This window comes from Vanrija albida (assembly GCF_041260175.1).
Source record: "Vanrija albida strain AlHP1 chromosome Unknown contig_2, whole genome shotgun sequence".
Classification (NCBI taxonomy): Eukaryota; Fungi; Basidiomycota; class Tremellomycetes; order Trichosporonales; family Trichosporonaceae; genus Vanrija; species Vanrija albida.
The window spans coordinates 1,393,467-1,420,932 of record NW_027191421.1 but is presented as its reverse complement, the minus strand read 5'-3'; the positions used below and the strand labels follow the sequence as shown (position 1 = coordinate 1,420,932).

General features: G+C 63.4%; 11 protein-coding genes across 11 annotated transcripts; 6 read left to right on the top strand and 5 right to left on the bottom strand.

Moving 5' to 3' along the window:
* Positions 1 to 79: 79 nt before the first annotated feature.
* Positions 80 to 1,791, top strand: Q8F55_002188 (uncharacterized protein; the record flags this gene model as incomplete). The annotated part of the gene is made up of 2 exons (XM_069350795.1): positions 80 to 171; positions 222 to 1,791. 2 exons carry the CDS (start codon positions 80 to 82, stop codon positions 1,789 to 1,791), a joined length of 1,662 nt encoding a protein of 553 aa, XP_069211181.1.
* Positions 1,792 to 2,119: 328 nt separating this feature from the next.
* Positions 2,120 to 2,443, bottom strand: Q8F55_002187 (uncharacterized protein; the record flags this gene model as incomplete). Its single annotated transcript, XM_069350794.1, has 2 exons — positions 2,120 to 2,251; positions 2,288 to 2,443. The coding sequence occupies 2 exons, from the start codon at positions 2,441 to 2,443 to the stop codon at positions 2,120 to 2,122; spliced, it is 288 nt and encodes a 95-aa protein (XP_069211180.1).
* A 300-nt stretch (positions 2,444 to 2,743) lies between these two features.
* Q8F55_002186 (uncharacterized protein) lies at positions 2,744 to 6,812 on the top strand (the record flags this gene model as incomplete). The annotated part of the gene is made up of 5 exons (XM_069350793.1): positions 2,744 to 3,112; positions 3,147 to 3,690; positions 3,725 to 4,445; positions 4,483 to 6,690; positions 6,743 to 6,812. 5 exons carry the CDS (start codon positions 2,744 to 2,746, stop codon positions 6,810 to 6,812), a joined length of 3,912 nt encoding a protein of 1,303 aa, XP_069211179.1.
* Positions 6,813 to 6,996: 184 nt separating this feature from the next.
* Positions 6,997 to 7,827, bottom strand: Q8F55_002185 (uncharacterized protein; the record flags this gene model as incomplete). Its single annotated transcript, XM_069350792.1, has 1 exon — positions 6,997 to 7,827. One exon carries the CDS (start codon positions 7,825 to 7,827, stop codon positions 6,997 to 6,999), a length of 831 nt encoding a protein of 276 aa, XP_069211178.1.
* A 511-nt stretch (positions 7,828 to 8,338) lies between these two features.
* Q8F55_002184 (uncharacterized protein) lies at positions 8,339 to 9,155 on the top strand (the record flags this gene model as incomplete). Its single annotated transcript, XM_069350791.1, has 2 exons — positions 8,339 to 9,084; positions 9,122 to 9,155. 2 exons carry the CDS (start codon positions 8,339 to 8,341, stop codon positions 9,153 to 9,155), a joined length of 780 nt encoding a protein of 259 aa, XP_069211177.1.
* A 218-nt stretch (positions 9,156 to 9,373) lies between these two features.
* Positions 9,374 to 10,337, bottom strand: Q8F55_002183 (uncharacterized protein; the record flags this gene model as incomplete). The annotated part of the gene is made up of 3 exons (XM_069350790.1): positions 9,374 to 9,885; positions 9,919 to 10,213; positions 10,248 to 10,337. 3 exons carry the CDS (start codon positions 10,335 to 10,337, stop codon positions 9,374 to 9,376), a joined length of 897 nt encoding a protein of 298 aa, XP_069211176.1.
* Positions 10,338 to 10,773: 436 nt separating this feature from the next.
* Positions 10,774 to 12,170, top strand: Q8F55_002182 (uncharacterized protein; the record flags this gene model as incomplete). Its single annotated transcript, XM_069350789.1, has 10 exons — positions 10,774 to 10,780; positions 10,815 to 10,841; positions 10,876 to 10,979; positions 11,012 to 11,109; positions 11,142 to 11,166; positions 11,203 to 11,321; positions 11,355 to 11,454; positions 11,493 to 11,986; positions 12,021 to 12,080; positions 12,119 to 12,170. 10 exons carry the CDS (start codon positions 10,774 to 10,776, stop codon positions 12,168 to 12,170), a joined length of 1,086 nt encoding a protein of 361 aa, XP_069211175.1.
* A 177-nt stretch (positions 12,171 to 12,347) lies between these two features.
* Positions 12,348 to 12,743, bottom strand: Q8F55_002181 (uncharacterized protein; the record flags this gene model as incomplete). Its single annotated transcript, XM_069350788.1, has 1 exon — positions 12,348 to 12,743. One exon carries the CDS (start codon positions 12,741 to 12,743, stop codon positions 12,348 to 12,350), a length of 396 nt encoding a protein of 131 aa, XP_069211174.1.
* A 217-nt stretch (positions 12,744 to 12,960) lies between these two features.
* On the top strand, positions 12,961 to 15,904 carry YKU80 (ATP-dependent DNA helicase yku80; the record flags this gene model as incomplete). The annotated part of the gene is made up of 11 exons (XM_069350787.1): positions 12,961 to 13,113; positions 13,152 to 13,203; positions 13,237 to 13,395; positions 13,434 to 13,602; positions 13,640 to 14,402; positions 14,439 to 14,669; positions 14,707 to 15,203; positions 15,240 to 15,510; positions 15,549 to 15,685; positions 15,726 to 15,790; positions 15,825 to 15,904. The coding sequence occupies 11 exons, from the start codon at positions 12,961 to 12,963 to the stop codon at positions 15,902 to 15,904; spliced, it is 2,577 nt and encodes an 858-aa protein (XP_069211173.1).
* A 174-nt stretch (positions 15,905 to 16,078) lies between these two features.
* KRE5 (killer toxin resistant protein) lies at positions 16,079 to 21,584 on the top strand (the record flags this gene model as incomplete). The annotated part of the gene is made up of 19 exons (XM_069350786.1): positions 16,079 to 16,146; positions 16,299 to 16,664; positions 16,698 to 16,990; positions 17,023 to 17,139; positions 17,172 to 17,400; positions 17,436 to 18,192; positions 18,227 to 18,286; positions 18,324 to 18,510; positions 18,554 to 19,041; positions 19,086 to 19,360; positions 19,400 to 19,499; positions 19,544 to 19,609; positions 19,652 to 20,277; positions 20,314 to 20,413; positions 20,451 to 20,546; positions 20,590 to 20,767; positions 20,804 to 21,193; positions 21,247 to 21,272; positions 21,327 to 21,584. 19 exons carry the CDS (start codon positions 16,079 to 16,081, stop codon positions 21,582 to 21,584), a joined length of 4,680 nt encoding a protein of 1,559 aa, XP_069211172.1.
* Positions 21,585 to 21,844: 260 nt separating this feature from the next.
* Positions 21,845 to 27,368, bottom strand: Q8F55_002178 (uncharacterized protein; the record flags this gene model as incomplete). Its single annotated transcript, XM_069350785.1, has 4 exons — positions 21,845 to 22,023; positions 22,075 to 26,532; positions 26,600 to 26,894; positions 26,946 to 27,368. The coding sequence occupies 4 exons, from the start codon at positions 27,366 to 27,368 to the stop codon at positions 21,845 to 21,847; spliced, it is 5,355 nt and encodes a 1,784-aa protein (XP_069211171.1).
* Between the last annotated feature and the right edge of the window lie 98 nt (positions 27,369 to 27,466).

Sequence of the window (27,466 nt, the reverse complement as noted above, 5' to 3'; positions counted from 1 at the left end):
GCTCGCGGCGACGCCGGCGACGACGAGGTGGCCATCGCAAGTCAGCTCGACTCTCATCTCTCTCCAAAACAATCTCAAAATGGCACTCGACTTTGTCCTGCCCCCGATCCACGACAACGAGGACGGCTCCTGGGGCCCTAGCACCAGCACCATCCCCGCCCCCTTCAAGGAGTGAGCTCGCGCGACGTCTGGCAAAAAAAGTCGGCACTAACACCCCACAGCATCCCTTACGCACCATTCTCCAAGTCGGACAAGATCACCCGCATCGCCGACTGGCATGACCCCGCTGCTGAGGGAGCCGCGTCCTCGACTGCCCGTGGCGGCCGCCAGGCGTTCTCCGTGTCGGCCAACCGCCGCCCCGGCCGCGAGGCGTACGGCGCGTCCGAGGTGAACGCGTTCGGCTACGTGCACGACGAGGACGAGAAGAGCTTCTCGCTTGTCGACAGCAGCAGCCGCGCCGCCGGCCGTGGACGTGGTGCCAGCCGCGGACGCGCGACCCGTGGTGTCCAGCCCGCGCGCCCCAGCGCCGGCAGAGGTGGTCGTCTCTCGGCCCCCACTGGCCGTGGCGGCTATGCTCAGCGCGGTCGTGGCGGCGGACGTGGCGGCTACGGCGGCTACGACAAGCCCCAGCGTACCCGTGACTCGTCGGTCACCATCGGCTCGGACTGGCAGCAGCTCGAGGAGATCGAGTTCTCGCGCCTCAACAAGCTCAGCCTTGGTGTCGACACTCCCGAGGAGCTCTCGTCGTACGGAACCCTCCAGGCGTACGACCGCACCTTCGACCGTATCAACACCCGCAACGAGAAGCCCCTCGAGATCCTCGACCGCGTCAGGTACAACACCACGACAAGCGACGACCCCATCATCCACCAGTACTCGGAGAAGAAGGAGGCCCAGATCTTCGCCACCGACTCGATCCTCGCCGTGCTCATGTGCACGCCCCGTTCGGTCAACTCGTGGGACATTGTCCTCGAGCGCCGCGGCGACCAGCTCTTCCTCGACAAGCGCGAGGGTGGCCCCTTCGAGTTCCTCACCGTCAACGAGAACGCCGCCGACCCTCCCCCCGACGCCGACGGTGACAGCAACATCAACTCGGCCGCGTCGCTCTCGCTCGAAGCTACCTACATCAACCAGAACTTCTCTTCGCAGGTCATCGAGGGCAAGTCCAAGGCCTACACCCCCCACCCCAACCCCTTCTACTCGCCCGAGGAGGAGACCGAGCCCCTTGCCTCGACCCTTTACCGTTACCGCAAGTTCGACCTCTCGATCAACGAGGAGGAGGACCTCAACATCATTGTCCGTACCGAGGTCGACGCCTACGTCGGCAAGAAGAGCAACCTCATCACCGTCAAGGCCCTCAACGAGTACGACTCGCGTGCCCAGGGCGCCAAGGTTCTTGACTGGCGCAAGAACCTCGACACCCAGAAGGGTGCCATTGTCGCCAACGAGATGAAGAACAACTCGGCCAAGCTCGCCCGCTGGGCCGTCCAGTCGTACCTCGCTGGTGCCGAGGCCATGAAGATGGGTTACATCTCGCGCGCCAACCCCCGCGACGCCCAGCGTCACGTCATTGTCGGCATCCAGTCGTACAAGCCCGTCGACTTTGCCCGCCAGATGAACGTCTCGCTCGCCAACGGTTGGGGTATTGTCCGCACCATTGCCGACATTGCCCTCAAGCAGCCCGAGGGCAAGTACATCCTTGTCAAGGACCCCAACCACCCGGTCATCCGTCTCTACAAGGTGCCCGAGGACGCGTTCGAGGCGATTGACGAGGAGGAGGAGGAGGAGTAGATATTTGTTGTTACGTGATGCATGGGCTGGTTGTTGCGGTGTGCGTGGGTGGTGGGGCAGTGCTGTGGGGTGGACGAGCGTTGTTGGACATCAGACATTGTAGCTGGCAGCGCAGTGCGTGTTGCAGCGTTGCAGCCCAAGCACTGCCCTGAGACAATATGGCCGACGAGCCATAGCCATGGCATTGTCCGCCTCCACGCGCTCCACGAGCTCCACGAGCTCGGCTCCTCATCTTGAGTCTGATTTGAGCGTGGGGCGTGTGGGGCAGTTGCGTTGGCGTCCAAGCACCGCTCCAAAGTTGTGGGGTACCGTGCAGTCGCGTCGAGCCCTACGCGTGCCGAAAGTACTGCCACCCGACCCAGTTTGCGATTGCGAACCACGCCGTGACGGGAACAAGGAGCGGGACGAGGAACTTGTAGTGTGTGTCTGCGCACAGGTGTGTGGCGAGCGGGAGGTCGAGCTGGGGTGTCAGCGGGCGACGGGCGGCGCCACGTACGGGGCACAAGAGGTACGACGCGGCGAGGAGCGCTGCGAGCGCGCCGCCCACGGCACAACTGACGGACAGGGCGTACAGCTGCGTCGTGGTCAGGCTCGAGTCTGTTGTGCCCTCGAGCGTTGGGGCGACGTATGGGCTCTTGTCGTGTTTTGGCATTGTTGTGACAATTCAGAGACGGGTTGATGAAACTTGAAGCAATCGAGGGTTGCCTTTGTGTCGTCACAGTTGGCAGTTGGCTTGGGATCCAAGTGGAGGTGTGCACTTTGCCGGCCAACCCACCCAGAACCCAACATTGACATCTCACACTCTCATCTTCCACATCGTCTTGGCATCACAGCGCAAGCCATCAAGCCCACGCCAGCTACAGCAACTGTACTCTCGCACAGCTACATAATTACTACCCCGCCCAGCGTAGATGTCGCCGTGCCCTGCGCGGCGTCCGCCCACTAGCTCGGAATGAGCACCGCAGATAGATCCGATGCCGCCGCCGCGGCGCTCGTCACGCCGCCGCGGACGCGGCCCTCGCTCTCGACGCTCGTGCCCCCCGGAGCTTCGCCGTCAGGGGGACTCAACCCGCCCCCGAGCGCCAACGTGAGCTTTGCGAGCGGCACGACGACGGGATCCACGGACGGCGGGCACCGCGTCCTTCGCCGGCTAAGCGCGCTCTTCCATCACTCCGAGGGGCCAGAGTTCACGCCGTCGACCGAGCCGCTCGAGAGCCCGATCGCGAGCGACGACGAATTTGCCATTGCCGAGCCCGAGCCGATCGAGGATCGCGTCGGGCTCAAGGTCCTCGTCGTGACGTGGAATATGGGCGACGCTTTGGTGAGTGGGTAGGTGTGTGCGGGCTGACGGGCAGCCCAAAGGCGATCTCGCCGTCCTCCTCGGAGACGTGCCGCCGTATGAACCGCCGCCAGAAACCGACGGCGGCGTCCCGCGCCTCCCGCTCGAGAACAAGCACCCGTACCATGTCGTCGTGTTTGCCGCGCAGGAGTGCCCCACGCCGAGTGGGGTGCCGCGAGGGCTCGGCGGCGGCGTGCTCAAGGGCGCGGGACTGCAGAAAATGGACTCGCAGAAGCATAAAGAAGGCAAGCCGGGATATACCAAGGAAAAGGAGAAGGAGGACAAGGCGTTCAAGGACGCGCTGAGCGCCAAGGACAAGAAGACGAACGGGGCCGCCGGCAAGTTGACGCTCGAGACGGTCAAGGAGGGGCAGTCGACAGACCCAGGGGCTGTGAGGACGCCGGCCGACGAAGCGCTGCCTGCCCCGCCGCCGGTGAATGCCGACGAGGCGACGCCGGAGAGGACGTCCTCTCCGCCGCTCACACCGGCGTCGCTCCACTCGCCACACCAGATCCACCGGGCCCCGCAAGGACCGAAGGGATGGAGCGCTATGCTCGAGGGTGAGTGCTGTGTGGGGCGTTGCTAACGTCGCAGAGTGGTTGACTGCCGGTCCGCCGCAACTGCACCGCACCAACCCCGACCACCACCCGTTGCACCCGTCGCCGCTGCACGGTGTGGGGTTCTCTGCAGACGGGATCGAGACTTCTAAGTCGGCCTTAGCTCCACCAGTAGTTTCCTCTCTGGCTGGTCCGCCGTACCCCTCCCCCATGTCGGATGTCTCGCCGGCAGACACGCCGCTCGAGCCCGTGCCGTCGACGCCTGCTAAGCCACCGGCCATCAACATCCCATCGTCGTCAGCCACGACGATCAACCGGTCGTCGTCGATCAAGTCCGGGTTGGCCGCCGCAGCCCCCATCTCGTCGTCGTTCAAGTCGAGCAGCTTGTCGTCCTCGTTCCCGTTCAAGTTGCCCCAGGCCCGACTTGGCCAGCCGGTAGACGGCGACAACGGCCTCCTGTCACCCCCAGGTGTCGGCGAGCTCCCGCGCCACCTGGCCAAGTCGCCCGCTGAGTGGCTGTTGACTCGGTCGCCGTCGGACAAGGTACTGGACCGGCACATCGAGCGCCCGCACGAGCAGTTCCAAGTTTTCCGACAGCCCGGAGCTGGACCCTACGTCAACGTCGCGAAGGAGCGCCTGCTGGGACTCTACCTCTCTGTCTTTGTCTTCAAAGGCTGCGAGCATCTTGTGCAAGGCGTGGACAAGGACTATGTGACTACGGGTCTGGCGGGTGGTCGCTTTGGCAACAAGGGTGGAATGTAGGTTGGCAACGACGACACGACGCTAACCCACCAGCGGCATCAGCCTCAACCTCGGCGGTCACCGCTTGATGTTTGTGAATGCCCATCTGGCCGCCCACACAGACCGGAACCAGGCCCGTCTGGACAACATCCAGAAGATCAAGTCGGAGCTCAAGCTCGACTGCTTCTTGCCACCCGAGGATCCGCGCTCCCAGCTCGACGACATCACCGACCGCTTCGACACGGTCTTCTGGTGTGGCGACTTGAACTTCCGAGTCGATATCAGCCTGCTGCACGCCAAATGGTTGCTTGAGCAGAAGCGTTACAACGACGCCCTCATGTTCGACCAACTGAAGAAGGCCATGGAGGATCCCAAGACGACACCGCTGCCTGGCTTCCACGAAGCCCCGATCGACTTCATGCCGACGTTCAAGTACGACGTTTGGAAGTCGGTCCGTGCGACGAATAGAGAGCTACGCCGGAGTCTGCGAAAGCGCAAGGGCGACCGAACAGAGAGACAGTCGATGGACTCGGTGAGGCCATCAGGGGGTGCACTCGAGTTTGTGCCCGAAGGAGACCACGAACACGAGCATGACGGTGACGAGCCCGTCCGGCCCGTCATCGAGATTCCCGAGGAGTCACCGACGCAGAACATCGCCGACATGTTCGAAGCGCCGCTGTCTCCTGGAGTACCAACGTCGCCCGACATGCCCGAGGCACCACCAGATTGGCACTCTGAAGCGTCGAGATCGAGCTTCTACGAAGACCCCAACTCGGCCGACGGGTTTGCGCAGGATGGCTTGTCGCAGTCCCTCGCGTCGTCCTCACACATGTCTTCTCGTGCGTCACCGGCAGAGCCACCACGCGGTCGCAAACCCAGTTTCATCAAGGAGAAGGGCAGGCAGATGCTTGGTTTGCTGGGTATTGGGCGACCAGCGCAGCAGCGCGGGCGTACCACCTCGCCCAACCCTGCTGCGTATGCTGCGCGGAGAACATCACTGTCGTCGTTCCGTTCGCTTGCTCTCTCGGAGGACGGACAGTCGGCGGTGTCCAGCGACGACGGGTACCCATCCACCGGGGCCGCGAGTGCTTCAGGCGACGGCAGTGTGCACCACAAACGCACGGCGTCAAACGCTTCGGCCAAGCTCCTATCGTCTCCTCCGCGCGCTGCTGGTGGTCGTCGGCTCACAATGCTGCGCCGCACCGTCTCTGGCCGGAGCGTTCGGGATGACGAGGCGGTGGAAGACGACGACTTTGACGACACTGTGGACAACCGCGTCGGGGTCTACGACACGAGCAAGAAGCAGCGCATCCCGTCGTGGTGTGACCGCGTGCTGTGGAAGTCTCAAATCATCCCCGACGATGATGACTTGGGGCTAGCGCGGACGGAAACACGCAGCGGGTTGTCGAGGATCGGGCACGCCCTGTCCAACCTTGTGCGGCGGCGGTCTGTCAGCGCGTTTGACGGCCCGCCAGCATCGCACATGCTGCGCTCCGACGCAATCCCCGTACCGCAGGCGAACGGTACGGCCTCGGGCGCGCCTATCTCCTTCTCCCCCGACAGTCCATTCTCCGCGTCGTCGTCGCTCAGCGCGTCGCCGAACCTTTCACTGCGGCGCAGACTAAGCTCGGTCCCGCCCGACTCGCCGAGCCGGCGGCGCCGCGAGTCGTCGGTCACCTCGAGCATCAGCGGGATCATCGAGTCGTCGCCGGTGCCAAAGCCAAGCCGGTCGCGCAGCGTGACGTTTGATGGGAGCGCCGGCGCGCCGGCCCCGCGGCCTGAGGGAATCGGTCTCCCGCGGTCCAATACACTCGAGAGCCAGAGCAGCGCGAAGGTGACGATCGCAGTGCCCCCGCCGACCACACCGGCCAGCCAAGTGGCACGCCCCACGTCGCCAAGAAGAGCCAGCACTGGCGCGCTGCCGGCCTCGCCGTCGTCGCGCCGCTCTTCCATCTCGCTCACCGGCCCGCGGCGCAAGTCTGCTGACCCGACCCCGCTGCCGGCGCCCAAGCAGCCGCCGACGCACCCGCTGCACAAGACGCGGTCGACCGGGCACAGCATGTACGACTCGCACAAGGGGCGCGACGGCGCCCCGCTCAACACGTTTGCGCGCTTCCTGCGCGACCTACCTGGCCGGTTCCACTCGCGCGCGTCGATCTTCCACCCTGCGCCCGAGCCGGCGCCAGAAGCCGACGACAAGCCGCGGCGGCACCTCGTCGGCGAGGTCGAGGTGCTGCACTACGGCACTATTGACGACGCGGGGTAAGTGGGCGTTGTAATGAGCTTGGGCGCGGCAACCCGCTAACACTCGCAGCATGCGGAAGCTCGAAGGCCGCAGCGACCACCGGCCGGCCATCTTCTCTGCGGCCGTGTACGTCGACTAGACGGTGTCTATTGGGATCTTGTTTCACCTGTACATTGGCGTGGGCCTAATCTGCTATCACTATGCAAGACGTTTATACAAGGTCGTGGCTGTCGTGGCGCAGGCCGGAGTTATAGGGGCGGGCGGGGGCTGGGGCTGCCTTTTGGCGCGTGGCGTGGCGCGGGTATGTTAGGGGTGGGTATGGGTTAGGTGTCGGGCGTGAGCGTCGACGGGTAAGGGCCGTGTATCGGCGAGACATGGTCGACAAGGAGACGGCTGTAGTGTCCGTGGGTGCGTGGGCAGGGTGACAGAGGGTGGTACAGGGGGGTGGTCGAGTCGAGGCGGTCGTGGCCGTCCGTTGTCGTCGAGGCGTCGGCGGATCGCCTCATGACTGCAATCAGCACGGCCCCACACAAACAACTCACGCGGAGCGCTGAGGCAGGGCGGCGGAACCCCTCCGGCTCGTCGCCCTCAGCCCCGTACGCGAGGGACACGTCGGCGAGCGGCTGGTCGGCGAGGGCGCGGCGCGGCGGGAGCGGCGCGGCCTTGCCCTTCGGCGCGGGGTCGGCCACACGCGCCTTGGAGCGCGTGCGCGCGCTCGGCGAGTCGGGCGCCGCGTTCTCCTTGTCGCCCTCTGGCCGGCGCTTGGAGGCTGGGCGGGGGGCCGCGGAGGAGGAGGAGGGGGCCGGGTCGGCGAAGATCTCGAACTGGCGCTTCGGCGCGGCCTTGGGCTTGGCCGCCGGCCGGGCGGTGCCGAGCTTCGCGCCCAGCGGCTGCCGCAGCTCGCCCTTGCTGGGTAACTTGCCCAGTGGGGCCTTGACTGGCCTGTCGGCCCCGCTCAGGCCGGTACCAGCGCTGGACGGGAAGCCGCGCCGCGTCGCGGCCGGCTCGAGGGCCGTGAGCGCGCGGCGCGTACCGCTCGGCTTCTTGCTCGGCGAGCGCGCACTGCTCGCCCCGCTGACGCCGGTCGGCGACTCCTTCGGCGGGCTGTCGGCGTAGATTGCGAACATGGCGCCCTTCTTCTTGGTGACGGGCATGGTGGTGGGGTTGGGTTGGAGGGGTTGTAGGGTCGTCGCGATGTGATGGCGCTGGCGTTGCGTGGCGCTGGCTGGTTCCGTCGTCTGTCTCGGTCGTGGCCGCTGTCGTTGTCGTCGCTGTCGTCGTCTGGTGTCAAGTCAAGCAGTAGTAGCCGTCGCGTCGTCGTGATCGCGATGGAGCTGCCTCCTGCTCGTGCTCTGCTGCGCTGCTGCTGCTCCTGCAGTCGCTGTCGCCGAAAGCAGCAGGCCGGGAGCAAATCGCGGCGTAAACATCGCAGCAGGCCCAAGGCGGGGGAAAAACAAAATCAACCGCGTGGAGCGATTACGTCAGGTGTAATGCCGTGTGATTCCCGTGGCGGTCATAAGCCCCGCACCCCGTGGCGGCCATCGGCGGTGTCCGTTCCGGACGCCGGACTGTCTTTGGGCCGAAGTACAACTCCGAGCGCCGGCATAGCGGGGTACTTAAGCGGGGCAGTCAGTCGCCGTCGCCGCATCCCCAGCAACCCTCACAATGGCTACCCCCCGCGTCATCCTCATCACCGGCGCCTCGGCCGGCATCGGGCGCGCGTGCGCCGTCGGCCTGTCCAAGGCCTTCCCCTCCGCCGAGCACCCGGAGCCGCTCGTGCTCGCGCTCATGGGGCGCAGGGAGGACGAGCTCAAGGCGACCGGTGCCGCGTGCCGCGAGGGCACGGTCGTCGAGGTGCTGACGGGCGACGTGAGCTCCGAGGCCGACGTCGCGCGCGCCTTCGGCACCATTAAAGAAAAGTACGGCCGCCTCGACCTGCTGTTCAACAACGCCGGTGTCAACCCCCTCAAGGGGAGCGCGCTCGAGGACTCGGACATGGACAAGTTCCGCAAGACGCTCGACATCAACGTCATGGGCGCCGTGTTGTGCACTGCCGCTGCTGTGCGCTTGATGAAGGAGCAGACCCCTCAGGGCGGGCGCATTGTGAACAACGGGTCGATTAGCGCGTCGTCCCCCAGGCCCGATAGCACGAGCTACACGGTCAGCAAGCACGCGATCCTCGGCCTCACCCGCTCGACGTCGCTCGATGGCCGCAAGTACCACATCGCGGCGACGCAGCTCGACATCGGCAACGCGCTCACCGACCTCTCGCAGGGCATGGGCAAGGGCGTGCCCCAGGCCGATGGGAGCGTCCGCGCCGAGCCCCTGTTCGACGTCAACGAGGTCGCGAGGACGCTCGCGTACCTCGCGAGCCTGCCGCGCAGCGTCGAGGTTCTGCACCTCGAGATTTTGTGAGTGGGTGTGGGGGAGCGAGCTGACGGTGAATAGGGCATTGGGCATGCCGTACGTCGGTCGCGGATGATCGGCGCGGGGGGAGTGATGGGCAGTGTGTTGGGAACATCATTGGGCAGTTGGATGAACAGTTGTCTTGGGATGGAGCAGCGGTCTGCCGATGGGGATGTGTGTGTGTAACGACAACAGCATCCCGGCGTGTCTAAACGGCGAGATGGCAGAGTCTGGTGCTTTCTCCCCCACCCTCCACCACTGCGAGCACCACTAACACGATACATAACCCCCGTACTAGTCCTGCTTCCCCGGCGTCGCCCAGCGCTCAGGAACCGGCAGCACGACGTCCGCGTCCGTCATCTTGACTGCGAGCGTGCTGGCGGCATTGACAAACGGCGCGAAGAACGACCCGTCGGGGCGCGTCGTATCGCCCCAGCCGAGGACAGAGCTCGGCGTGTACTGGTACGGCAGGAGCTTGACCCACTCCTTTGTGCCAACCTCCTCCGTCCCCTCCACCCCGCCGGACGCCGAGTCGACCTCCTCGCTGCCGACCTTCGGGACGGGCCCCACGCCCTTCCCGGTCGGCAGAGGCGGCTGCACGAGGGTCAGGTCGACGCCGAGCGCCGCGAACACCTTGGTGCTCATCGGGATGCCGGGCAGCCAGCCGGGCGTGTACTTGAAGCTGAACCACGGCAGTGGGTCGGTCGCCTGCGAGCCGTCCTTGTAGGGGTACACGGCGATGGTGGTGCTCCCGTCCGCGTGGTCCTTCCAGTCGAAGCGCGCCATGTGCTTTGGAAAGTTGCAGTCTGCGTGAGCTCAGGCGAAGGGGCAGGACCCACTGTTGCGCGCGTTGTAGCACCCGCTCCGCGTGTCCGTGTAGATGGCAGTCATGCGCCTGTTCTGCGCGGTCGCGCCCTTGACCTTGGGGTCGGGGTACTCGAACACGCCGGGGATGATGAGCATCTCGTGGAAGTCGCCCCACTCCGAATCGTGGAAGTGGATCATCTGCACCATGCCCAGCCCGCCCTTGGGCGTGCCGAACGCCTCTGAGGCGAAGGGCGAGGCCTCCTCGAGCGCGGGGTAGAGCGCCTTGCGGAACTCGGCGCTCGCGGCAGTCGCGGCGGTGATGTAGATCTGGGGTCAGCGGTGAGGGAGGTGAATGGCCCACCGGGATGAGGTACACTGTCGCCTTGCCGTTGAGTGCGCCCGAGACGGCGCGGATCTCGTTCACGTTGGACTTGACGAGCGAGTCGGCCATGGTGGTGTGGGTGGTTGAGATGTCGTCGCGAGCCAGTCTTGGCTAGTCGTTGTCGGGTCGCGCCCGCCGCTTCGGGTGTCGTTAGCCGAGCAACAGTCGGCCGTCAGTCTCTCGGCGCTGTCACTCGGCACATTGGGTTGGTGCGGCCCCGGACGCGGGGGGACGAAGCTCGAGGCTCGTTGACCCGTTGGGGAGCATGCATGTAGCTCTGCCCTTGTGCCCTCTGCAGCGCGCGACTGAGAGTGCCATCTGCACGGTCAACCTCACCCCAGCCTACTCTTGTCGCCACTCATACCGGTCATACCCCGCACTTACCACGTGTCAAACGCGGGGAAGTGGGCGCGGCGACGCGGTGGTCGTGCGGCAACGACAAAGCCATCCACTTGTTTCCTCCCTCTCTCTCTCTTGTCCAACTCGCGCGCCGAGCGTCCCCACAATGACAGGTGAGCTGCCCACCACTGCTCCAGCTGACACCAGGCTTCCAACATGCGAGCGTCACGAAGGGTACGCGCGTCCCCCACTCCCCCGCTGACGCCAGGCATCATGATCCTCCTCGGCATCAGCTCGCTCGCGGCCTCGCTGCTAGACGCAAAGCCCTACCTCCACCTCCAGCTCGTGCCCCACATATCAAAGTACCACCAGGTGGGTTGCTGCGCCGTGCGCGCTGACGGCAGTTCTGGCGCATCTTCGTGCACCCCTTCGCGTTCGCCAACTCGACCGAACTGCTCATGGGCGAGCTGCTCCTGTACCAGGTCGGCGTGGGGATCGAACGGTGCGTGCCGTGCCTGGCAGTGCTGACAAAAGGTCGTTTGGGTCGCGCAAGTATGCTGTGAGTGCGCTGCCGGGGTGTGGCTGACCCGCCAAGAGCTTCATCGTCGTCTCGACCATCCTCTCCACGTTCATCTCCGCGACGTGTATCGTCTTCTTCCACCGCTTCGGCCTCAACGCCATCCCTGCTGGACCGTACGGCATCATCTTCAGCATGTACGTGGGCGTCGGGGACTGCGCTGACACCAGCCTCTGGCAATACTTCCGCACCGTGCCGAATCTCTACAGCTTCCGCCTCCTCGGCATCGAGTTCTCATACAAGATCTTCACGTGGATCCTCGCTGCACAGGTGGGTGAAGTGCATGCCGATTTTTGCTCACCCGCCAGCTGGTGCTGTCACACCCACCCGGCTCTATCCTCGCCGCAGCGTCCGGCACGGTCACAGGCTACCTCTACCGCACCGACACGCCCTTCCTGCTCCCGTCCATAACGCGCCCGCGGCGCCTCTGGCGCCCACTCAAGGCGTTCCGCATTCCCGTCTCGGTGCACAATCTCCTCGCGCGCATCTTCACCCCGCTTCTGGGCCAGTCGCCGCCTCCACGACGTGCGAACCGCGTCCTGCCTGGCCAGGTGCGCGACACGCCCGTGGCCGACTCGACAGCCGACGCGACCGGTGGGCTCAGAAGTCTGCTCGCTGCGCGCGCCGCGCTCGGAGGCGTGACGGCCACCCCACGCCGCACGCCGACTACAGCGGCAGCGGTCAACGGTGACGAGACCGAGTCGGCCACACCGACGGGCGCGCGTGCCGCCATGGGCGAGTGGGTTAACGAGATGACGGGCCGTGGCACCGCGCGTGCCCCAACAGAACAGGAGATCGCTGCGTGAGTATCTCGTGCTGCCCCCACTGACGCTCAGCCTGTCAAACATGTTCCCCAACCTCAGCCGCGAGGCGGTCGTCCGCGCGCTACAAAGAAGGTGGGTTCGTTGATCAGTTTATCGAGCTAACCCGCCAGCGATCACAACACGGCATTGGCCGTCGAGGCGCTTCTGGAGCAGAGCAGCTAGCCGTGGTTTCCTATGCATCATTCTATAGAGGTGGTATCGTCGCGTGCGGGGTATGCATGGTGGCGTGGGCGGGCGTGGGCGCTTGGGGCCTGGCGTACTGTCGCGATGCACTCGGCGTCGCTGCCTTGTGGTTGCCATGCAGTTGGCTAGGGGGCACAGCAGGCCGCAAGAGCCGCACTAATTCTTCACCTCGGCCGCCTTCGTCTCCGGCGCCTTGGCCTCGACGTCGTGCTCAATCTCGCCGAGGTGCGCGAGGAGCGTGTCGAGCCGGCCCTCAAGCGTGTCGGCCACGTCGTCGGCCGCCTCGAGCTGCTTGAGGATACCCTCGACGTCGAGGTCGCCGCCCTCAGCGCCCTCGGCACCGGCCGAGGCTTTGAGGGCGTCGAGGATCGGCTGGAGCGCCTTGCGGTCGGCGTCGTTGAGCGTGGAGAGGTCGATGCCGGCGAGCGGGTCGTCGGCGGGCGCGGCCGCCTTGTCGGCCTGCTTGGGCGCGTCGGTCTGCTTGGGCGCCTGGGCGCCCGGCTCGGTCGGCGCCATGGCCTGCGCGACGAGGTCGAGGTCGGAGAGGGACATGATGGTTGTTTGTGCTCGAATGGGCGGTGAGAAACGTTGCGGCGTCATGGATCGAGGGCGATGACATGAGCGATCCGAGGCGGAGATGCCGCGAATGTCCGCGAAACAACAACAGTTGACGTGTGTTGCGGGGAGGACGCGCCGGGTGGGCGACTTCTTGGCGTCATCTTCCCCCCGGCGCGACTGTCTCTCTTCCCCATCGCACAACCCCGCAACAATGAGTGACCGCGCGGGCTACACCGTCGTCGTGTACGCGATCGACATCTCGCCGTCCATGGGCGCAGACAAGGCCGACCCGGGCGGCAGCGGCATCAAGCGCGCAAAGCTCGACTGGGCCAAGGAGTTCATTGCGCGGCAGTGCGAGCCAAAGGTGCGCGGCTGGGCTGTGGGTCGCAGCTGACAGGTCAGATTCAGAGTGGGCGAAAGACGGAGACGGTCGGCGTGTTGACGTTCGGCGGGCGTGAGTGTCGCCTGGTGATGAAGCTGACGGAAGGCACCAACAACCATGCCAACCAGGCGTGGGTCGCCGAGAACCCGGACGACGCGGACCCGCCGTACACGGCCGTCAGTGCCGAGGTCGCGATCCAGACGGTCAGGCCCAAGACACTCGAGGTCGTGCTCAACCTCGAGCCGGGGGAGGAGGAAGGCAACCGTAAGTCGTAGCCCGGGCACGCCTGACCCCAACGCCAGCCATCTCCGCGCTCGTCGTCGCCCTGGACATGATCCAGATGCACAAGCACACCAAGGCGTGGTCGCTCGAGATCGTGCTCATCACCGACGGCGAGTCAGAGTTCGACCAGAGCGAGTACGAGGAGGCCATGGACAAGCTCGACGATCTGGGGTGCCGGCTGACTATTGTGTAGGTGCGCAGCGCCTGACACCTGCTAATGGTCCAGCGGTATCGACTTCCAGGACCCCGCGTTACCCGTGGAGAAGGACAAGTCGCGAAACAAGCGCCTGTCGGAGAAGTTCTGGCGCATTTTCATCGAGAAGCTCAACGAGAAGGTACTGCAGACGACGCAATTCGAGAAGTTCCTGCCCCGCCTCCAGCTGCTCGAGCCCGAGCTCATCAAGGAGCGCAAGCCGCACCCCGTCGTTGTGTCGGGCACCGTGATCCAGACGCACCTGTACATTGGTGCGGCGGATGTCAACCCCGCCGAGGCGATCCAGATCTCGATCCGGTACTCGAAAGCGACGATGAAGGCCCGCCCGCCCGCGCTCAGCAAGGCGTGGAAGGCGGCCGTGGAGATGCAGCAACCACAGACAGCGAGGGGGCATGGAGCGCAGGCGAGCCAGCTCATCCAGTCGCTCACCGAGCTCCAGAGCCAGTCGCAGTCGCAGCACGCCCCGCCCGTTGTGGCATCTGATCTGGCGGCCATGATCTCGTCCGACGTCAAGCGCCACAGCACGTACGTCGTACAGCACAAGCCTGCTGCCAGCGAGACGCAGGCGACACAGGGCACACAGGCGACGCAGGTCGAGAGCTCCACTCTCCAGCCCACGCTCGAGGGCGGCGAGGAGGAGGAGGTCGTCGACAAGGAGGACCTCGTCAAGGCGTGGCGCTTTGGATCGAGCTGGATCCCCATGGAGGCCGACACATTCGAGCCGCTGCATACCCAGAAGGGCGTAGAGGTCATTGGCTTTGTCCCGAAGGCGAATGTGAGTTCGATGATACACACTTTTAGCTGACGCCAGATCCGACACTACATGCTCATCGGCGAGACGCGCTACGTCTGGCCCGACATGACGTCGCCAAAGGCACAGATCGAGTTCTCGTCGTTCGCCTCCGCGCTCTTCCTCACAGACCTGACGGCCATTGTGCGCTGGGTCAACAAGGACGACGCGGAGCCTAGCATTGGCGTCCTCATTCCGTCCTTCCAGATCCCTGAGCCTGGAAAGAAGCTCGATCTGATGTACTGGATCAAGGTGGGTCACTTGCGTTGTGTGTCATCTGACCCATCAGCTGCCGTTCGCCGACGACGAGCACAGGTTCTGGTTCCCTTCGTTGACCAAGTACAAGTCGACCACGGGCAAGACTATCACCGAGCACCCGTACATCCCCACCGAGGAGCAGTGCGACCTCATGGACGAACTGGTCAAGGGCATGGACCTGGACCAAGCGGGTGAACTGATTGAGAAGGATGAGGGCGAGGAGGACGACGAGGATGAAGAGGAGGAGCCGGAACACCGCCCATGGTTTGACCCTGCGCTGTCCTACAACCCCGTCATCCACCGCACAAAGGAGGCCATCTTCCATGCGTCGTTAACTCCCGACCTCGAGGCAGACCCCCTTCCCCCGCCTCATCCAGACCTCGTCAAGTACTTCCATACACCGCCAGAGGTGGCGCAGCGCGTGGAAAAGGTCACGGAGCGGCTCAAGGAGGCGCTCGACATCAAGAAGGTCGCGCCGCGCGTCAGGAAGCGCGCCAACGCCGAAGGCCTGCGCGACGACGAGGGATAGTGAGTGGCGGGCGTGAGAACACGCTGACATTGTAGCATTGACATTGATGATCTCTTCGACGACGAGCCGACCGACACCAAGCCAGCGGAGCCAAAGATCGAGCTCACGACTCCGACGAAGCCCAAGGTCGAGCCTAGCAGCCAGGCAGACGCCAAGTCGTCCATCGCCGACGACCCCGACTTCATCGCCCCGCTGCCAGCCAAGACCAAGCCCAAGCCTAAGTCTGGCCGGCTCGTCAGCAACGAGCGGCCGTTGGAGGACTTCCAGGCGCTTGTGCAGGGCGAGGGCGACGTGTTTAGAAAAGCCGTGAGTGTGCCACTGGTAATTGGTACTGACGCGCTCAGATCCAGGACCTCGGTGTGGTTGTGCGTGAGAATGTCGCCGCGTCGTTCTCGCGCCAGGCGTTCCCGCTCGCACTCAAGTGCCTCGAGGAGGCGCGGTCCACTGCGTTGATGTACGAGGAGGCGGAGACGTACAATGAGTGGGTTCTCCACCAAGAAATAGTGGTACTAACCCACCAGTGTCGTCAAGGACCTTGAGAAGGAAGTCAAGTCTGCGGGTTTCACGCATCCAGACTTTTGGGACCGTGAGGGTGTGGCTCGGGCCTCGCTGACCCCCAGACTTTACCAAGGCCGGCGCCACAGTGGCGCTGATTTCGGACGAGGAAGCGCAGGAAGCATTGGAAGGGGGATATGAGTAGCCATGTGTGTGGGCGTGTAGTTGTGTATGGAGTGTATTGCATAGTCTTCGCGGCCGAGTGGACGGGGCAGAGGGATCGTCGAGGTCGTGACTTTCCGTGTGGAGGTTGCCGACTGGAGACCCCGCAATGCCACGCGGGCAACCACGTCACAAAGAAGGACGAGACAAAGTCGGGATGTTCGGCGACTCTGACGACGACTACAACCCTCTCCATCGCCACCAACTGGGATCAACAACCATGAAGTGGACAGCCTGCGCCCTGGGCGTAGCTGCAGTCTTATCCCGGGTGGGCGCGACGCAGCCGTTCAGCGTGAGCGCCGAGACGTCGTGGTCGGCCCCGCCTCTCTCCCTCGAGATCCTGTACGCTCTCTTTAGTCTTGCGCCGCTGACCCCAGGGAAACAATCTACGACGAGCGCCCCGAGGTCTACTTCCCGCTCCTGCGCCTCCTCTCGAAGCACTCGCTCGCGCTCGGGCCAGACGCAAGCGCGCAGGACGTGCTCGAGCAGGCGCTCAACCTGATCGAGACGCACGCGCTCCTCCCGCTGCCCTCGGAGCTGAGCACGTTCGGCCTCGGGCTGGCGCTGCACGCCGCCGCGCCGCGCATCGAGGCCTCGTACGCCTCGTACGCTGCCGTCGATGAGGCCGCGCTCGGCGTCAAGGCCTGCGACGCCTGGGTCGAGTGGCGCGGCAAGGGCTTCTGCGCCGTCGACGACCTGCGCCGCGATATCGAGCTCTCCATCGACGACGAGGCCCACGTCGCGTAAGTCACACAGCTGGGCACACTGACACCCAGCTCGGAGACAGCGTACAGCCCCCTGCCGTTCGACCGCGCGTCCAACCCCGACGCCAGGGCCCACGCAATCTTCTACTACTCGCCCTCGGCGGCGGCCGTCCCGCTCCTCGAGTACCTCGACGCCCATGCAAAGGCGTACCCGTCCTTCCAGTATGTGGTGCGCTACCGGCCCACCGCGGCCGACAGGGAGCGGACGGCGCGCACCCCGCTCGCGGGGTACGGTGTCGAGATGGCGCTCAAGAACACGGATTACCTCGTCGTCGATGACCGTGCGGCTGGGAATGGCGGGAACGGTACGTGGGGTCGGTGGCACTGCTGATGCCAGATGCGCAAGCCGCGTTTGAGGCCCCGTCCAACTCCAGCTCGCAGCCCTTCGCCGCCGTGCTGGGAAGCGACCCCTGGGCCGAGCACGCGACCCCGCTGACGGCTGCCGAGGCAAAGGGTGAGTGCTGCGGCTGGCCGGGCTGACGCCAGACCTTGGGCTTCAGGCCGTCGCCCTCATTAAGGGCGCTGAGGACCCGCTCGAGGCGTTCGTCGCCCTCTCGCAGGACCTGCCAAAGTACACTGCCGCGCTCGCGCGCCACGTCGACGTGCCGGCCAACATCCGCGAGCGTGCAGAGCGCCTGGCGGTGCGGCACCCGATCGGCCCGGCGTTCTACCTCAACGGCCGGCTGCTCAAGGACGCGGACCTGACGGCGTTTGGGTGGGTGTTGTGCTGTGGGCGAGCTGACAACGCAGCCTGCTCAACGCGATCCGCGAGGAGCGCCACTACATCACGTCGCTGCTCGACCTCGGCTTCACGCCCGAGCAGGCCTTCAGCCTCATCTCTGACCCGCTGATCGGGCAGGCGCAGGCCGAGGACGACCCGCTCGACGGCATTGTCGACGCCAGCGACCGCCTCGAGGGGCAGCCCGTCATCACGTGGCTGAATGATCTGGAGACAGACCGCCAGTACCAGCAGTGGCCCAAGGACATCAGAGGCTACCTCCGCCCCATGTACCCCGGCCAGTTGCACCTCATCAGCCGTAACACTTGGAACATTGTGATCGTTGTCGACTTGGCCACGCTCAAGGGCCTCGACGTGATCCTGGGCTCCGTGACGACGCTGCTCGGCCGCAGCATTCCGCTGCACATCGGCATTGTGCCCATGTTCGACAGCGTGGACGAGACCTCCGGCAAGATTGCCAAGGCGTTCTACTACCTCGATGTCAACCTCGGCAGCGCCACGGCCCGCGAGTACCTCCTCAACACCGCCCGCAAGTCCAACGGCGAGCTCGTCATCACCGAGACCATGGCCAAGGACGCCTACGCCAAGACGCTTGACAACAGCGATACCTCGGGCGAGCTCCTCAGCTTTGCTGACCTCCAGGCTAGCCCCATTGTCGACAAGCTCATCGACGCCAACCAGAAGTACGCCGCCCGCCTTGGCGCCACAAAAGAGACGTCGGCTTCGGGCCACTTCTTCCTCAACGGCAAGCACACCCAGCTTTCTCAGGTAGGTGTGCGTGCGGGGTGGGGCTAACGCCAAGGGATGGACCCAGGAGCTCCAGGCTGGCATCAACGCCCAGCTGGAGCACCTTCAGGAGGCGGTAAGCTTTTGGATAGCGGGATATTAGCTAACCCCAGATTGCCTCGGGCTACCCCATCGACCCCGACACCATCGGTAACTACTTCTACGACCTGCCCACGACTGCCACGCGTAGGAACAAGTTCATCACCCCTTCCCCTGGCGTCAACCAGCTGCTGTCGTTCAACCTCCTCGATGTGTTCAAGGGCCAGGCGCTTACCCTCCTCCACGAGTTCATCTACCCATGTACGTCAGAGGCTGCGTCGCTTAGTTCGCTGACATTTCCCAGCCAAGGTCGAGAACAAGGCCGTGCCGCTGACGACCTGGATCGTCGGTGACCTTGACACCAAGGAGTCCCGCGAGCTCATGGAGAATGCCCTCGCCCACCTTCAGGACAAGCGGTGCGCCTCGCGCCTCGGCTTTGTTCACGTGCCTACCGCCGGCTCGGCCATCCCAGCTGGTGCCTCTCGCCTTTCCACCCTCCTCTACCAGCTCATGTCCAACACCAAGTTGAACGAGGTGACCCCCGAGGCCTTTGCCGAGCTCCTCAAGGAGCTTGACGCGATCAAGGGCAACGTGGACGAGGATGGCAAGATCGTCGCTGATGGCCTCGAGGGCGACTCGGCTGAGGAGGGCGCCCCTCTCAACTCGTTCACTTCCTCTGGCTGGAGCGTCACTGACCATGCCGCTGCCGCCGAGTTCTGGAAGCTGGGCACGTCTGTTGCCACGCACCTCAAGCTCCAGAGCTCGCAGCCTCACATCCTGATCAATGGCCGTGTAGGTGTCGAGAATGTCGCAAGATCACCTGCTAATCTCCCCAGCTCATCGGACCCGTCACTGCCAACGACTTCAAGCGCGCAGACCTGCAGTCGCTCGAGCAGTACGAGCTGCGCAAGAGGGTCCACCCACTCATCACCCTCCTCGACACGTACCTCGACGATGCCGAACAGATGGACCCCGCCGCCGTCGCAAACATCTTCGCCGTCACCTCGTCAGTCATTTCAGCATCATACATGCCCCAGGGTGCGGAGGGTATCTTCACTCCGCTCCGTGGTGCGCGCACTCGCGGCTACGAACAGCTTGATGACGACGACATGTGAGTGAAGTGGAGGATCGCCCAGCTGAACATCGCCAGCTCGTTCGCCGTCGGAGACCCCAAGACTGCTCTGCTGCGTGCCGCTGTCATCATCGACCCCATCTCGGAGCAAGCGCAGAAGTGGTCTGCCCTGTTGGAAGTAAGCTGCCGGCTCGACTGCAAGGTCCACAGCTAACCCCCCAGCTCCTCTCCGACATTGAGCACGTTGCCATCAATGTCTACTTTGACCCCAACATCGCCGCCAAGGAGGTAGGGCTGAGATTCCATCAAACAGCCTACTGACACTCGCAGGTCAAGGTCAAGCGTTTCTACCGCTCGTCTCTCCGCTCCAAACTCTCGTTCGATGTGGACGGCAATGAAGCCGCGCCCCTCGTCACGTTCGAGGATATGCCCCCCAAGCCGATCTACACGCTCGCGATGGACGTGCCCGGCTCGTGGATCGTCCGCCCCAAGGAGTCGTTCCTTGACCTCGACAACCTCCTACTCGGAAACCTCCAGGAGCCGACCCACGTCCTCTTCGACCTCCAGCAGCTGGTCATTGACGGCCACGCGCGCGAGGCGAGCAATACACCTCCACGTGGTCTCCAGCTCCAGCTGCTGGACGGCGACAAGATTGCGTCAGACACGCAGGTTATGGCAAACCTCGGATACTTCCAGTTCAAGGCGACCCCCGGTGTCTATCAGCTCGCGATCCGCCCTGGGCGCGGCGAGGAGGTCTTCGAGCTCACCAGCGCTGGTGCCGATGGCTGGGACAGCCCGACTGTCAACGTGTCGGGCATCGACATCCCCCTGGCTTCCTTTGACGGCGTGACGCTGTACCCCCGCTTCACTCGTCGCCCAGGGATGGAGAAGGCCGATGTTCTCGCGAGCAAGGAGACGTCTCTGGCGTCCGGCTTTGTCGACTCGGTCTTTGGACGGTGAGTACGGGGAGGAGGTTGGACTGACAGCCCCAGCATGAAGGAGATTGTCGGGCTCGCTCCTGCCACGACCAAGCCTGTGTCGCGTCATGCGGACATCAACATCTTCACTGTGGCTTCTGGTCTTCTCTACGAGGTCAGTTTCGAGCTCGAGATCGTAACTGACCACGCAGCGATTCGCGTCCATCATGATTCTCAGTGTCATGAAGCACACAAAGAGCACTGTCAAGTTCTGGTTCATCGAGAACTTCCTCTCGCCTACCTTCATTGTCAGTTGACGTCTCCCCTTTGCGAGCACAACTGACGCCCCAGAACTTCCTGCCCCACCTCGCCAAGGAGTACGGCTTCGACTACGAGCTGGTGACGTACAAGTGGCCCCACTGGCTTCGAGAGCAGACCGAGAAGCAGCGCATCATTTGGGCGTACAAGATCCTGTTCCTCGACGTCCTCTTCCCCATGGACCTTGACAAGGTCATCTTCGTCGATGCTGGTGAGTAGTTTACCTGGCACACGCCCTGACGCACAGACCAAATTGTCCGTGTCGACATGAAGGAGCTCGTCGATGTCGATATCAAGGGCCACGTCTACGGCTACCCGCCTATGGGAGATGACCGCCAGGAGATGGAGGGTTTCCGTTTCTGGAAGACGGGCTACTGGAAGAACGAGCTCCGCGGCCGCCCTTACCACATCTCTGCGCTCTACGTCGTCGACCTGAAGCGCTTCCGCCAGTTTGCGGCCGGCGACCGTCTTCGCGGGCAGTACCACGCCCTGTCGGCGGACCCGAACTCGCTCGCCAACCTGGACCAGGACCTGCCCAACTCGATGCAGGACGTGATCCCCATCTTCACGCTCGACCAAGAGTGGCTGTGGTGCCAGACATGGTGCAGCGACGAGAGCCTGGCTCGCGCTAAGACGAGTGAGCACTAGCCCGCGCCACGCCGCGGAAGCCGCTGACCCATTCCTTCTTAGTCGACCTGTGCCAGAACCCGTTGACAGTGAGTACCGCGTTACATTCAGGAGCCGTGAACACATTCTGACACCGGCGCTAGAAAGAGCCCAAGCTTGTCCGCGCCCGCCAGATCCCTGAATGGGACACTTATGACCGCGAGATTGCCGCTTTCGCCGCCTCGCTCGAGTCGGACGCCGGCGCCCTGGCTGCCAATGTCGACGACCTCGCCAGCGGCCCCGTTGGTGGCAGTGGCAGTGTGGACAAGACAAAGGCCGGCGACAAGCCCAAGGCTGCTGAGGACGCACCCCCTGCCCAGGAGCCAGAGAAGAACTCTGGGCACATCGAGGACGAGCTCTAGTAGTAGATTACAGTCTCAGGCATGTAGCTGCAGCAGCATACAGAATCATTCTTGCACACGGCGCTGCAGATCTTGCACACATTGTTGCACACACTGTATGTCACATCAAACACGCCCAGAGGGCAATTTATAAGGATAGAGGGGGTCAAGTCATGATCGTTACGACGAAGCTGGCAGGTGCTCAAGTACAAAGGGGTATACTGAATGAGCGGGTAGGGATGGATAAGGCTACCTTTACTATAAGCAAGCATGTTCACGTCTCAATTTGTGACCGTGTTGCGGCGGACAGTGGACAGGATCGAGCTCGCACGCGATCTAATCGACGGGGTCTGGGCGCGCGACGGCGTCATCGCACGGGCAGGCGTCTGCGCGCCAGATGAGGTCGAGCTGTGGTGATGGTTGTGGTTGTGGCCGACCGTGTGCCGTCCGTCACAGCACGCTGAGCAGGTGTTAGCAGTCAAACACGACACTGGCTGTCGGCAAAACTCACCTCTGACATTGTCAAGGCCCTCGAACGACTCGTCAAAGTCCTCGTCCTCGGGGGCAACCTGATCGTAGTCTTGGTCCACAGCAACGCCGGCGATCGGGGCACCCTTGTACGCTCCCTTGTAGCGGTGGCCGCCAAAGTTGGGCTGGGGGACCTGGTGGCGGCGCAAGTAGGTGTCGGCCGGAGTGCCCACACGCTTACGAGCGCTCAACGACGACGAGGGGCGCACAATCTGCGAAGCGCGGGGGGTCGCAGAGTCCATACTCCGCATGCTGAGGCGCGACTTTGGCGACCGGAGCTGGCCATGTTCGTCGGGGATGACGGAAAGGCGGCGGCTCCTCGTAGTGCTATCGTTGGTCGTGTTGTCGTTTGTCGTCTCGGCAGCGAAGCCGTCCGTGGCCGATGGGGCCTGGGCGTGCTGGAGCAGGAAGTTGAGAGCGCCCATCCATAAGTCGTGACGTTGCTTGGACGGAGCCGTGAACTGGATCTCGCGACCATGTGTTGTGACCACAATCGACTTCTGATAGAGGCCAGGGGGGGCAGAGTTGTAGTCGTCAACGACACGGACAGCCGAGATGTAGACGCTCTTGGCCTTGGATTCGGAAGCCGAGCTGCTGCCGGGATCTTGAGTCGACCAGTAGAGCGTCTTGGTGTATGGGTGCACCCAGAAGAATCGGCGGTGACGGTTCTCCGACATGCCGCGACCAATGGTGCGGCGGGTGTACTTGTGAAGGTACTCGCCGATCATGGTCTGCGTGATCGAGTTGATCGTACTTGGGTCCGTAGACGGAGTGGATGGCTGAGCGGCACGCTGAGACTTTGGAGGAACAACACTCTCAACTGAGGTGAACGACGCATTGCGCTCCCTGATATCCGAGACGCTCGAATTGGCAGAGGTGTATCCGGCGGTACCAATCTTGCCATTCTCGTTGATGACCTGGGTTGCCTTGCGTTTGACAGTGTCGCGAGACTTTTGCCAAGCGTCTGCGTCCTTGTTGCCTGGTGTCTTGCGGCCGCTGCTGTTGAATGACGTTCCACGGTGGAAGTTGGCCGGTGGGCCCATGGACGAGGCCGCGCCGCCAGCGACACGGATAGCAGCTCCTGCTGCGGTAGGCGCGGATCGGCTGGACTTCTTGGGGCCGCGAGAAGCACCGTTCGGGGACACTGCGCGAGAAAGGAAGTCGTCGGGTGGCGGTGAGACAGGGCGCGTCGGGCCAGTCGACATCGTCTTGATGGGGACGTCGGCTGGGGGCGGGGCGCTTGGCGGAGGGGGGAGGTGCATCTGAGGGGGGCGAGTCTTGTCCGGTACTGGTGTCTCGGCGGCCTGGAGATGCACAGGAATGTGCGCTGGCAGGCCATCGACATCGGCATGAGCCAGGTCGCGAGAGCGAGGCAGGCCAGCACTGGCATCAGCTTCGACGAGGCGCGCATGTCCGGATAACGAGGAGGATGAGGCACGACGTCCCATCATCTGAGGAGTCGGCGGGGCCTTTAAGAAATCGTAGTTGGCGCCAGGTGCGACACGGTAGAAGCCGAGGTCGGGAGAGCGTGGTGGTGCCACAGGGGAGGCCGTGACGGGGGTAACTGGCTCGCGGCTCAGCGCCTCTGACGACAAGGCGGCCGGTACCTCGACAATCTTCTCGACCTCGATGACCCTCTCGACGATCTTCTCGACGGGGACTTCGATATGGCGCTCCACGATTTTCTCGACCTCGACGGGGACTTCGACGTGGCGTTCGACGATCCGCTCGACCTCGACCGGGACCTCGATGTGGCGTTCCACGATCTTCTCGACCTCGACGATCTTCTCGACCTCGACGATCTTTTCCACCTCCACGATCTTCTCCACCTCCACGATCTTCTCCACCTCCACAATCCTCTCGACGGGCACCTCGACTGTCTTTTCGACAATCTTCTCGACAGGCACCTCGACGAGCTTCTCGACCTCCACGCGGACCTCGACTGGGACCTCGACCGTCTTTTCCACAATCTTTTCGACCTCCACGATGCGCTCGATGGGGACCTCGACTGGGACCTCGACGCGGGTCTCAACGATCTTTTCGACGATCTTTTCGACCTCGACGATGCGGTCGACGGGGACTTCCTTGATGACTTCCCTTTCGACGATTCTCTCGACGTCGACGTTGACGGGGACCTCGACGATCCGTTCGACAATCTTTTCGACTTCGACAATCTTGGGGACCTCGACGTGGCGGTCGACAACCTTCTCGACAGCCTTCTCGACCTCGACAATCTTGGGGACCTCGACGATCCGTTCGACCTCGACAATCTTCTCGACTTCGACAGGCTTCTCGACGATCTTCTCGACGATGACCTCGACAGGACGGTCGACAATCTTCTCGACGATGACCTCGACGGGTTTCTCGACGATCTTCTCGACCTCGACGATCTTCTCGACCTCGACAATCTTCTCAACCTCGACGATCTTCTCAACCTCGACGATCTTTTCGACGATGCGGTCGACAGGCTTCTCGACAATGACCTCGCGGTCGACAATCTTGTCGACGAAGACTTCCACAGGCCTGTCGACAAAGACCTCCTTCTCGACGATCTTCTCGACAATGACCTCCTTTTCGACGATCCTGTCGACAGGAACTTCGACGATGCGTTCGACGATCTTCTCGACGGGAACTTCCTTGATGACTTCCTTCTCGACGATGCGGTCGACGGGGACCTCGACAATCTTCTCGACGGGGACCTCTTTGATGACCTCCTTGATGACCTCCTTCTCGACAATTTTCTCGACAGGGACCTCCTTGATGACCTCCCTCTCGACAATCTTCTCGACAGGTACCTCGACGATGCGCTCCACAATCTTTTCGACGGGAACCTCGACAACACGCTCATTGACCTTGTCTCGGCTGGCCATTCGAGACACGCGTCGGGCTTCTGCCCAGCCACCAGCAGCGGCGGCGGCAGCACCCAAGCCGAGGCCAACGGGGGCGAATGAGCGCAGGCGGCTGGTGTGCTTGTCGTCGTCGCTGTCTTCACCGGGGCTAGAATCGCCACCAGTCGCGGTGGCATACGCCTCTGTGTCGGTAGGGAGCTCAGAGGTAGACTGAACGGGGGTGAGAGTGCCGACAGTCTCGCGAGCGTCCTCAAAGTCGGTTTCCGTCTCGGTGTCGGTGCGGAATTCGGAAAGCGACGATTCGGGGCGGACGGGAGGGAGTGCAACCGTCTTCCTTGAGGGTGTGGTCTCCTCCTCCTCGAGATCACCAGCAGTGATGGTTGCCTGGGTGTCGGAGGTCGGCAAGGCGTGGACGGGCGAGGTACCGGGCGACCACCTCTCCGTCATGACACTGGCGTCGGCGTAGCCGTCGCTCTCCGCCGTCAGCTCATCGCTGAGAGCAACATTCGGTCCAACGATATGCGCGTGGACGGAATCAAGATCGTCTCCAGCAGACTCCAAGCTGACATCCGAGATGCTGCGGCTGGACCTTGGCTCCCAGTCTTGGCCGAGAGAGTCGCCCAGCGACTCGCCGAGAGTAGCGTGACGATTGGCCAAAGGCGAGGAAATATGAGGGGCGGAAGGCGAGTCGATGCTGCGGTTTCGAAGAAGATCGGGGGTGCCAGACGAGCCGGAGTTGAAGCTCTGGTCGGCTGAGGTAGTGCTGAGACCCGATGAGACCCGAGGGAAGCCAAGCTTGCGGGAGATGGTGGAGGCAATGCCTCTTCCACCTCGTCCTCCTCTCCGGCCACGACCGACACTTCTGCCACCACGGGATGAAGCCTTGAGAGTGTCATCGTCAACGGCGTTGGCTGGCGTGCGAGTGCCAAACTCGTCGACATCATCGTCCTCCTGAGTTCGGCGCAGGTCATCCTTGAGGTAGGCAATCTCCTCCTGAGCACGAGCGAGCGACTCGCGCAGCTCCTCGACCTCGTTGACGTACATCTCGCCGAGAGGCGAGCGGGAGAAGGACAGAGACTTGTTGGGGGTGTTGTCGGGAGACTCAAAGTCCGAGGCATAGAGCTGGGAAGGCGATAGGGCGTTGTCGTTGGCATCAAAGCCAGGTCCCTTGCGAGGCCGGCCGTGGCCATCGCCGCCGGCGAAGAAGTCGTCATCGTCCTCCTCGAGGTCATCGCCGCGGACGAGAGGGCTGCCTTGACGAGTAGCCCTGGACTTGAGAGCCGCAACGTGGCGCTGGCGCTCGTTGGTGAGCTCGCTGAGCAGATCGCTCTTGTCTCTGACCAGACCGGCTGTTGCCTTGCGTGACTGGGCCATCTCTGTCTCGTGCTTGGACCTCATTTCGTCAATCGTCTGTGCGTGCCTTTCGGCCTCAGACTTGTGCGTCTCTGCAGCCTCGCGGACAGCGGCAAGAGACTTGGTCAGGCGGGTTTGTTCGCCTGTAGCTTTTGTGAGCTGTGTCTGCACATCCTGGTGGTTTGATCGCAGCTCCTGGAGCGAGACCTCGAGGTTCCAGTTATCGTCCTTGTACCGCTCTGTGCATCAAGTTAGTGATGTGAACTACACGCACGGACACTCGGACCGCCACGTCCTCGCCCTTACCTGCTGTGCTTTCAGCCGTCCGGACAGCGGCCAGGAGTTCTCCGCGCTCTGCCTCCCAGGCGTCCTTCTCGTCGCCGAGGTGCCCGATGACACGATCCCGTTCGGTGAGGAGGGCCTGCAATCTGCGCACCTCAACTAAAAGGTTCTGCCCAATCTCGGTGGCAAACTCCATATCGAGCGCTCGATGCTGGGCGTTGCGTTGACGCCGCGACATTGTAACAGGGGTCTCGCCGTTGGACTTCTTTCCAGGCGTAGTTGCATCGACGATGGTGGGGACAATGTGCGTGTCCAAGAACTGATCGGGTAAGCGGAAGCGGGCCGGAGAAGTCTCGTAAGAGCTACCTACCTTAGAACCACCCAGCTCACGCATGATTCCTTGGTTGTCAGAGTCCCAGCCAGCCATCGCCTCTTGCAGCTCGAGAAGCTTGGACTGGGTGTCGTGGCCGATCTCATCGCCGTCCTCGTCCATGTCGCCGAGGGACTGGATACGCTCTTCCAGTTCGGCCTGCTGAGCGAGAATGTTTTGACCCATCTGGCCGACGACCTGGGCCTGTTGACCCTTGTGCTCGAGCAGTTGCTGGAGCTGTTGACGGAGTGACACGGCATTCAGGTCTGCGACGACTAGCTCTGGCGAAGCCGCTCGCTCTAGCTGCTCCGCGATGGCGGCGGACCCTGGGTGAGCAGGGAGGGGGTTTAGGAGGTTGCCGCGAGAGCGCTTCTTGCGCACCCCGGCGCCTTCAATGGGCGTCGAGCCAAAGGGATCCTCCATGTTGCGACAGTGCCCAGTGGGAGCAGTGTACGGCTACAGTGTCGGAGAGTCAAAGACTCGGTGGTCTTGAGTTGAGTGGAATGGAATGTAACGTTGTG